General features: G+C 42.3%; 1 protein-coding gene across 1 annotated transcript; it reads right to left on the minus strand.

Annotated features, from left to right (window-relative positions):
* Nucleotides 1-1,949: 1,949 nt before the first annotated feature.
* On the minus strand, nucleotides 1,950-4,045 carry LOC117555304. The gene is made up of 6 exons (XM_034230158.1): nucleotides 3,902-4,045; nucleotides 3,318-3,426; nucleotides 2,704-2,947; nucleotides 2,465-2,621; nucleotides 2,186-2,366; nucleotides 1,950-2,002 (listed from the first exon to the last, which is right to left on the minus strand). The coding sequence occupies exons 1-6, from the start codon at nucleotides 3,950-3,952 to the stop codon at nucleotides 1,950-1,952; spliced, it is 795 nt and encodes a 264-aa protein (XP_034086049.1). The 5' UTR covers nucleotides 3,953-4,045.
* Between the last annotated feature and the right edge of the window lie 6,986 nt (nucleotides 4,046-11,031).

An 11,031-nucleotide genomic window follows, 5' to 3' on the forward strand; every position in this document is an offset into this window, starting at 1 on the left:
AACAAATGGAGTAAACAACAACAAATGTAAAACAAACCATGTTCACATAGATATCTCTAAATGTATCCCTAACCCTAGCAGCATTGCCAAATGGGAAATGTCAAACTATCGTACAAAACCTTAAAATTATCATTAGGATAGAGGGTGTCGTTTTTCTCATACTGATATTCTGAACAATCTGTGCTGTTGTATTTGCTGTAAAGTGTCTCTACTGTAGGCTATTTTTATCTTATGTACAGCACTTTGGCTCGACCAAAAATCGTTTATAAATGTGCTATATAAATAAAACTTGATTTGATTTGTAAAATTGAGGGCATTGCTTATTTTTTTTATAAGCATCAGTTAAGCTGCCGCAAAGGTGTTGTGCTGTGTTCTAATAGAGTGGTATATGATTCCTAAAACCCAGAAATGACTTGGCATTTCACCACTTCCCTTGTCATGAAGACAATGGTTTCTTGAATGTGTATGTGGTCAGAAGCCTAATATAAGCTTTAACGTTTTGTCCTATGACATATAACACCCAGGAAAGTTTGAGGCTATTGTGTTTGAAAAACTGCTGTTGCTTACAAGTGACCAGAGTTGGGTGTTATACTGTAACTAGAGAATGCAATTCCTGAAGAAATTGCTAGTGGGAATGCTTTATGCTGAAAATCTGACGCTAAACTGCTATGTTGAAATGTAATGTGTAAGAAAAAAAGTGAATAATTTAGATTGAAATGATACATGAACACTGGGGGCTTGAATGTGTGATGAGAGAATAAAAGAAAGTGAAAAGGCTTGGAAAAGCAGCAGAATATTTGAACCGCAAACTTCTGAACTAACTTGGTGGCGAATGATCTGTCGCCATGGCAACGGCATTTGATGACACCCCATAATACGCTTAGATGCGTTGATGGCTGCATCGTTACCAAACCTGTGAAGTTTTGGGCTGTTTGGAGTATTTTCACTGAAGTTATGAGAAAACCGTGTTTCAAGGTGAGCGTTGTGTTGCCATGGCAACGGCATTTGAAGGAAATCTCAAAACTGTCCCGTAGATGTCTTCACGGCTGGACTGTTAGCACACTTGTGAAGTTTGAGCACTTTTTGAACATTTGCATAGGAGTTATAGCGACATCATGTTTTATGGCGAGGGATGCGTTTCCATGGAAACGGCATATGGTGAGATCTCAGATTTGGCGTAGAGCTGTTGAGGCATGGACCGGTGATATACAAGTGAAGATTGGGGGACGATTGGACCGTGTCCATTGGACTTATAGCGACATCATGTTTTATGGCGAGGGATGCGTTTCCATGGAAACGGCATATGGTGAGATCTCAGATTTGTCGTAGAGCTGTTGAGGCATGGACCGGTGATATACAAGTGAAAATTGGGGGACGATTGGACCGTGTCCATTGGACTTATAACGACATCATATTTTATGGCGAGGGATGCGTTTCCATGGAAACGGCATATGATGAGATCTCAGATTTGGCGTAGAGCTGTTGAGGCATGGACCGGTGATATACAAGTGAAGATTGGGGGACGATTGGACCGTGTCGATTGGATTTACAGCCTCATCGTGTTTCATGGCGAGTGGTCTGTCGCCATGGCAACGGCATTTGATGACACCCCATACTACCTTAGATGCATTGATGGCTGCATCGTTACCAAACCTGTGAAGTTCTGGGCTGTTTGGAGTATTTTCACTGAAGCTATGAGAAAGCCGTGTTTCATGGCGAGCATTGTGTTGCCATGACAACGGCATTTGAAGAAATCTATAGGTTACTTACGTAACCCCAGTTCTCAGAGTAACATGAAGTGAGATGTCTCACTATGGATGCGCCTCAACACGTATGCAACAAAAGCATCAATCTCATTACGCCAATCCTGATTGGCTGGTGATCTTGACGTCTACGTCAGGGAATCCACCCACCTTTTAAGTACAGGGCTCTCAAGTTTTGAACAGAGTTCAGAGTGAGATTTTGGCAGTGGCGGGGCTTTGGGTGGGGACGGTGGTCTTATCTGATAAATGACACATAAATTCATACAAATAAAAACATATTTATTTCATTCTTAGTGAAGGGATGTGTGTGTGTGTGTGTGTGTGTGTGTGTGTGTTTTTTTTGTTGTAGGTGTTGGTGGCAGTTTTTGAGGCCTTCAGCACTGGGGTTGGTGGCTCCCATCTGAAACAGTTTGGTTCCAGGCCTGCCATCTTCACTGTCATGATGGAGGACAGTGTTCCATCTAGGGCCAAGCTGTTCCTAGTTTTTGTCTTGTTCAGTCCAACCATCGAGAAAACCCTCTCCGCGTCAGCATTAGAGTGAGGGAGCACTAGAACAAGTTGAGCTATTTTAGTGAGCCTCCCAAACTGGCTCAAACCGGTCACCTTTACAAAAAAGGAACCAAGAGACTCTATTACTCAAATGCTTTTGATTTCAATTGATTATGTGTACTGTATGTCATGTGGTGCCACATATTTCTTACCTTGCACTTGATTGAGGACATACTCCCCCAAAACTCCTCAACATTAAAGGTGGTGGGATCTTGGGGCATGGGGATATCCATCAGCTGATATTCCAGGAACTGCTTACACACCTTGTCCTGTTCCTCCGGCCCATGGAAAGGTAGTAGTTCCTGAAATCTAAAAAGAGCACCATGTGTAAAGAACTGATTAATGTATTCAATCAAAGTATTGAAATCCTGGAAAATGTGGAAACCCTTACCTGTCTATAAAGTATAGGGCATCTTCCACCCCACACTCAGTCCTCTGCTGCACATCCACAAATCTTGTATGCCTCAGAAGAGCCTCCTTCAGAGGGAGTTTATTGATGCCATACTCCACAGCCCTGACCAGAAATGCCAGTGCTGCCTGTTGGAATAGCTGCACCTCCTGAGGTGTGATGTCTCCAGCCTCAAGGAGCCTATTGAGGGTAGCTCTGGTGGTGAAGCCAACATTTAGATTTTCTCCTACCAGACAGAGAACAGAAAGAGATAGAGAAGCAAATTAAGTCCAGGTAGTTTCAACAATATGCATCAGGTAGAGACAGGGATTTCACTTGGCAATTTAACTCAAAACTAGACAAACAGTCAGTGTATAGATTCAGTCTGTCTAGTTTTGAGCACTATGTGCACAATAAGTGCAAGTGGTTGAAGGTATTCCTCTATGTAAGCATACAATTTTACCCATAAACTACATAAGCATGGTATGCCTACACACATGCTTTTTAACAGCCATAACAGAGATATCACCCAACTTGCCCAATAACAACAATCTTCCGAAAAAGTATATTTGAGGTCAATGAGAATACAGGTGTATCTCCTTATATGAAACTTTTACCTGGCAGTTGGTTTAGTGGGTCCTTGTAGAGGATGTCATGGACTTGTCGGCCCTGTAGTGCTGACGGCTTCATGAACCTCGCACACAGTTTCTTGATGAACTTTGTCATCTGCAAATTTGTAGTTCATAAAACATTTCCATGTATTACTTGAAAAAGGACATATCAGCCAATTCAAGCAGACATACTGTATTTGGCAGCAGGATGGCCTAACCCTTGCATTTTACCTCTCCGTGCAGCTGAAAGATGGAAGACCTTTCTCTCTGGAGGAGGAGGTTCAGTAGGATGAACACTGGCAGCTTAAAAGTACACATTTAGTCTGGTGTAATGCACCTGTATTACTGTCAATGAAACAAACAACATACTTAAAGACTTCAAATAGCTGGTAAGTGGCCCATACTGTCGCAGAATTCGTGTGATGCACCTCTCCAGGCTTAACCATCGCACTGAAATGTGCAGCAGCATTTCCATGTACTCGCATGGAATTCACAAAATTCTGGAAAATATAAAACATAACATCAACAGTAAACAAATTAAAAATGTCTGCATTTTGTTCTATAACAGTAGAGCTGGTTGAATCACAAACCTGCCAGGTAACCTTTACGGTTGGTGCTTCCTTTAAACCAGTACCCAACATCCACGGTCAGATCCTCTGGATCAAATCCGGATATCTGCAATACATGAATTCAAGTATCTATTGCAACACTATCAGCAAACTGTTTTACATGGCATTGGGCTTAACAGATTGGTAATATAGAGTGTACATGTTTGAACTTACTTCCATAAACTTCTGCCCCGCATGTTTGGCAGTGTTGTGGATGATATGACAGGGGCATCCATGGATGTAAATACTGCAATTTTCCTTCAACATTCTGGCTGAGATTGAATTTATGGCACCTGTATTTACAGGGGCATTGTCAATAGAGAGACCTACACAATTTCTCCAAGGGATGTCATTTTCCTGCAAGGTGTCATTGATTTTTGTGTAGATCACTTCAGCGGTGCCACAGCTCCGCCCACTGGTGGTGCACATATCAAGGAACCTGTGCACAACTTTGTTGGTGTAAAAAATTCTGACAGTGAGAGGATTTATCTTCTCTAGACCTGTAACAATAAGGACCATAACTAAAACAATATGTTGTTCAAATTGTATGAGTGCATGTAGAAATGGATAAAAAATAAGTACTAATTACTGATAGAAGTTGTTAAGCACATACCAGTATCATTCGAGCCATCTGTGACAAGTAACGTTTTAGTTACTTGAAAAAAGGGCTCCCATTAATGCCCTTATAGCCTTCATTTCAGTACTGTTAGTGCATTGGAGAATAATACAATCTGTTGATCAACTTCACATGCATTATATGCAATCTGGATTGCATCGATATTAGCTGGCTTTCCATTTTTGTATATTCTTTCTCCAGGTAGTTGGAAAAAGTGTTCCGTCCCATATGCCGTGTGCCGCCCGGACATGCTATCATGCTAACTAGCTCCCTGAAAGCGGGTGACTCCACTGTAGTAATAGCCTGCATGTGTTCTACAACATACCGTGCAATGGCTTTATCGACTTTTCCCTGGCTAGCAGTCCCTCGGTTAAAATCCAGCCGCTGTTGCTTAGGTGGAGGTGGAGTGGCGTCGGCTGAGTCTCTGTGGTCTTAGCTACTAGCTTCGTCCCAGCATGTTGTTTTTGCAGATGTTTTAAGATATTTGAATGACTGGTTTGGGCAGTAGATAGGATATTTGACCCGCCAAGACACAACTTACATTTAACTAAAACGTTCTTTTCTTTGTGCTCGACAAAAGTGAAATAGTGAGAATATCTCCAGCTGGAGAAACTAGACTTGAGCTCCGCCGCCGCCATGATAGTCTTGTTAGTAAACAACACAAACACGCTCACAGGCCGTCTCCGCATGTGACACAGGAAGTATCTAAGTACATTTACTCAAGTACTGTAGGCCTACTTAAGTACAGTTCTCATCTCTGTTCGCCTGGCTGTTGACTATATAAAAAAAACTAACGGAGTAACGCACCATGTAGTAACGGTAACTGAGTTACTGAATTTATAAAGTAATGCGTTAGAGTACTAGTTACTGCCGAAAAATAACGGCATTACAGTAACGCGTTACTTGTGACGCGTTACTTCCAACACTGAATATGACCATCAATTTGAAGAGAAATGTAATTCATCAAACATTGCCGCCAGCTTTTTAGTTTTCCTGTGCTATACTGTACTGTATGCACCTTGGCCTCTTGTACACTCATGCCTCCAACAGAAGTTTCTGGCACGTAGAACTGTGCAATACTGCTGACTGAGTTTAGAGACTGTTCTTTGGCCCGATGTCCCTTGCCTTCCACATGCCTGCTTATGTCCCTCACGCCTTGATGAGCACAGGAGTTCTCTTGTCTGCACACTGAGCACCAGTAGAAGGAGCTGGTGGTTCCCATTGTGATGAATGGCCATTGAGTTGACCACTCCTTCTTAAAGGAACACCTATATGTGGCTGCTCCACATAATCCTCTCCTTTTCTCTGTTTCCAATGGGTTCTCCCCAGTCTCCTCCTCTACCTCCTCCACAGTCTCCTCTTCTGCCTCCTCTACTGCCTCCTCTACAGTGTCCTCTGACCTGGCCACCTTTTTAGGTAGCTGATTGTTTTGAAAGCATGAAAGAATGCTTAGTTGCCTCTTTCCTGACATCTTTGAAAGACAAATGCAATAATTATTAATATGCTTTGTTTTCTGATAAAATATACACACACTCACGCCAGGGATGGAAATGAACACCAACCATCAGCCAAATGCTGGTAAAACATAACAGTGGCTGGTAGATTTTAAATACATACAAATGTACCATTGGTTTACTGCTGAATGGCTGGTAGATTTCCCCCAGTGGCTGGTAAATGTTCATGTGTTGTGTAAATATTCAAATGTTTTGAAAAATTAATTTCCAGCCCTTGCGCGTGCGCACACACCGGGAAAATAGGAGACACAGTGACAGTCCAACAAGGGAGCAAATAGCCTTGGTGCTTACTACAATAACAATAACAACAATTATAATAATAAATAACAATAATAATCATTATAATAAGTTAGTGTAGGCGCAAAATTCCGAAGAAAACAAGCGTCAGAATAGCTGCTGAAATTAGCTAGCAGGGATTCAACCGACTAGCTAGGCTAGTTCATGCATACTCTAGTCTAGTCAGTCAAATTGTTAACTAAAACCTCCCTGGACATATATTCCATAACAACGGAAATCAATGATGAGATGACTTACTGTACTGAAAATATGGTCTTCTCCCACGTCGAGCAGTCTGTAGCCACGCAAAATGTCAGTGAGTGACTATGTGACCAACACATCCTCACTCCCAGGTCGGCCTATGTTGACGTTATGTCAAGTCCTGTGTCGGCTTTTTCCAACGCAAGGGGGGGGGGGGCCTTCGCGTCCATTTTCAACGCAAGAGGGGGGCCCTTAGCGTCCATTTTCAGCTTTCCGGGATGTCCATATGCTTCTATGGACGCTCATGGAAGCACGGCATTCGTTTGTGTCGGCTGCCCTTAAAGGCAATGTGAGCGTCCATTCTCATTGGATAACGGAGAATTGTACACCCGGAAGTAAGTATTCCCCTTACTGTCGATTGAGTTTATAGTGATATCTGCACTACTCATCGACTAAAAAACACCAGATTATCCTTGTTAATTACACAACATTGATTGGTTTAAATTGTGTGCAATGCTTTTGTATTTTTCCCCTTCGATTCGGAGAAACAAATATTTGTTCGGAGTAAAGGATGGCAGAAGACACTACACTACCCAGAATCCCCAGCTATCGTTTGGACTACACCATGTGCTCTGTTTGACGTCACGTGATCTTCAAATTTCTCCCTGCAGAAAAAAAAAACATGGCCGAACTTCGTTTTATTCTCGGTGTAAAATGCCTATTTTAAAGTTAGTTTGGCCATTAAAATGCGTTTTGATGTAATTTGATGCGAGAAATATGAGTTGTTATTTCAGATTATGTGTGCAGTGGATGTACATGATCTTTAGTTTGCTAGTTATTACGAAGATTACTTCAGGAAGTTTTCATTGTTACCAAGGTGGTTGCTAGGGACGCTGCTATCGATATTAATTCTGTTGTGTTGTGTAACTGTTTAATGGTGTTATCTTTATTGCTACCCCCTTCCCCGTCAATGTATAGTGTTGGTCCACAGCGCAAACGTATTAGTTTAACAAACTCCGCATCTGAAGATACGTTATTTTCCCCTGTGCAATTCCAGTCTCACATCTCACAGCACATCGTCATTAACAAATACCGGAAACAGACCGAAAACATTAAAAAAAAAAAAAAAAATACTTTATTCCGAGTGTGCTTGCTTTTCTCTTTGAAAGTCATCACATAACGGCATTGTAATACACGGTTCGGCTGCATTACATATTACATATCTGCCGTAGTTCTGTATTTATAGAGCCCTGATGAGAAGACTTCTAGACAAACATGAGGAACTGAAAACGTGACGTGGATCATAAATATATCAGCAGTTAAACAACATCTTACATTTATTTTCACACAATACGTCTCGTTGCAGTATCAACACTAATTCGGCTGACTTTTATATTTGATCCAATTGGTAGATATGCTGTATTTACACCATAAAGGTGCACAGCTGATATAAATGGACACCTAGTGGTTAAAGCATGTTATTGAATTTCATTATTTGTATTATTAGATATTAATAGGATCCCTATAAAGTATATTCATTACTCGTTATTCTCTACTAATAGTTAATTAAAGACTGTATATAATGACTATTTTGCACATCCCTTTCAAGATTTCAAGATTTTCTAAGGTTTATTGACATATCATATAGGCCTACACAACTATGGTGTAGTTCTGCATTGAATGAAAAACTTGGGTCGCAGGTTCCTCAATAGTGCATTACAAGACATCTATCAATATTTGTGCATACCTCCAGCAATGTTAACTATGTTGAAGCACTTATTTTAACTGATATTATACATAATGTATTATACTCTTATAAGATGTATGTAGATATTTCATCTCCGGCCTTGTCAGGTATTGAACAATCAATAAATAAAGAACACAGAATTGTTGAATATAAAACACAGAATTTGTGTGATTATACTAAATGATTTACAAATGAACACCACTGCATATTTAACTGTTACACATGCTGATGTAACGCAAATGTTCCAACTTGGGATCAATAAAGTATATCTTATCTTAAGCTGATCGATGGCTACTGCCATATTTGCAAAATGTGCCTCTGAACCTTGACAAGTGCATGTTTCAGGCTTATCAATTAATGTAATGTAATGTTATCAATTAACAACAGGGGTCACAAACATAAGACCAGCTGTTAAATAAAGCTCTTCTGACCTTAGCTGGCATGTGTGTATATATATTAATGCTGCCCCTTATGGGCACAAGCAATTTTCACCCATTTATTAATTATATGTTTTAAATGTGAGTGTTTCCTATCCCCTAAACCTCCAGGGATGTACACAGTTTAATACTGGCAACTTCTTATTATGGGAAATACGAAAACGTCTTTTAAAACTACAACTCCCAGTAGAGACGTGCCATAGATAGAGAACATGTTGCGAAACAGAATAGCCAGCATGTGTAGTTCTGGGGACGGGGTGGGGGAGGGGGGACGACGCGGTGGTCCCGTTCAAATCCAGTTTTGGACATTCTGCCGTTCGAGGCCCGGCGTAACCCTCGGAGCACACTCTCCAATCACAGAGCTTGAGGACTATCACAGGGTTTGTCAAACAGAGCACATGGTGTAGTCCAAACGATAGCTGGGGATTCTGGGTAGTGTAGTGTCTTCTGCCATCCTTTACTCCGAAAAAATATTTGTTTCTCCGAATCGAAGGGGAAAAATACAAAAGCATTGCACACAATTTAAACCAATCAATGTTGTGTAATTAACAAGGATAATCTGGTGTTTTTTAGTCGATGAGTAGTGCAGATAACACTGTAAAATCAATCGACAGTAAGGGGAATACTTACTTCCGGGTGTACAATTCTCCGTTATCCAATGAGAATGGACGCTCACATTGCCTTTAAGGGCAGCCGACACAAACGAATGCCGTGCTTCCATGAGAAGCATATGGACATCCCGGAAAGCTAAAAATGGACGCTAAGGGCCCCCCCCTTGCGTTGAAAATGGACGCTAAGGCCCCCCCCCTTGCGTTGGAAAAAGCCGACACAGGACTTGACATAACGTCAACATAGGCCGACCTGGGAGTGAGGATGTGTTGATGTGACAGCAGTCCTCTTTGGTTACTCTTCAGCGAGCGTCTTAATCATTGGAATGGAATCAGAATGTAATGTTGGAGCGGAATGTCTAAATCCTACCCGGATACAGCCATGTTATTTTCTAATTGGCTGTTCGACAGCTTACATTCTTTTGATTGGTTGATGCATGGCTACAGTGATTCTGTACTAGTTTGTTTACAAAATTGCAGCGCAACTTGGTGGGCGGTACCCTGGAAAGAAATCTCTGCGTGAGAAATACAAGGTGTGGCGTGTGAGCGTGTGAATGGAGTGAAATGCGTGTGTCTCACGCCAAATGCGTGAGACTTGAGAGGTCTGTTAAGTAGCTTGCGCTACGTTGCAGCGTCATTCAAAATAAGCACCTCTTCTCGCTTCGCCTCAGCAAGAAGGGCCGTCTGGTGAGACATCTCACTTCATGTTACTCTGAGAACTGGGGTTACGTAAGTAACCTATAGTTCTCATTCATAACACTCCATTCGATGTCTCACTATGGGATATTGAAACTCCCGTATTGCTAGACATGCTTATCTCGAAAATCACCAAAACAACCAGAACTTAACAGGTAGAACCCTGTCTCAACACGGGGCCCACTGCGCGGGCCACACTTGGAGCAGAGACATCTAGCCTGTAAAAGCGGACAAAAGTGAGCGGTGAGGACCAGCTCGCTGCTGCACAAATGTCTTGGATGGAAACACCCTTGAACAAAGCCCAGGATGTAGCCAGTCCACGAGTAGAATGAGCACGCAGGCCCGTTGGTGCCTGCAAACCCTGACTCGTATAAGCCAGAGCAATCGCTTCCACAATCCAGTGGGAGAGCCGTTGCCTGGTAACGGGCTTGCCCTTATGAGGGTTAGCCCAGGATACAAAGAGTTAGTCATTGCATCGAAACTCTTTTGACCTGTCCATATAGGTGCGTAAAGCACAGACTGGGCACAGCAAATTCGGCCGCTGTTCCTCAGAGGAACACAGTGGCGGAGGAAATGCCTCAATGTCAATGGGGGTACATGAGCCAACCACCTTAGGTACAAAAGCAGGGTTGGGCTTCAGCAGCACTCTCGTTTGCCCCGGGGAAAACTGAGTGCATGAAGGATGTACAGAGAGCGCATGAATGTCACTGACTCGCTTAGCAGATGCCAGAGCCAGTAACAACACTGTCTTCAGTGACAGGTGTTTCATGTCAGCTTCTTCCAGGGGTTCAAATGGAGGTAGAGTGAGCCCATCTAAAACCACTGCCAAGTCCCATAAGGGCACCAGTGACCTGGAAACAGGGAGGAGCCTGCGAGCCCCTTTCATAAAACGGCAGACCAAGGGATGTTGGCTAGCCGTCTTTCCCTCAAAGCCCACATGGCATGCAGCAAAAGCAGCCAGGTACACTTTGATCGTAGAGAAAGCTCTGTGTTTATCAATCAGGTCCTGTAGAAATG

This window comes from Gymnodraco acuticeps, unplaced genomic scaffold (genome assembly GCF_902827175.1).
Source record: "Gymnodraco acuticeps unplaced genomic scaffold, fGymAcu1.1, whole genome shotgun sequence".
Lineage (NCBI taxonomy): Eukaryota > Metazoa > Chordata > Actinopteri > Perciformes > Bathydraconidae > Gymnodraco > Gymnodraco acuticeps.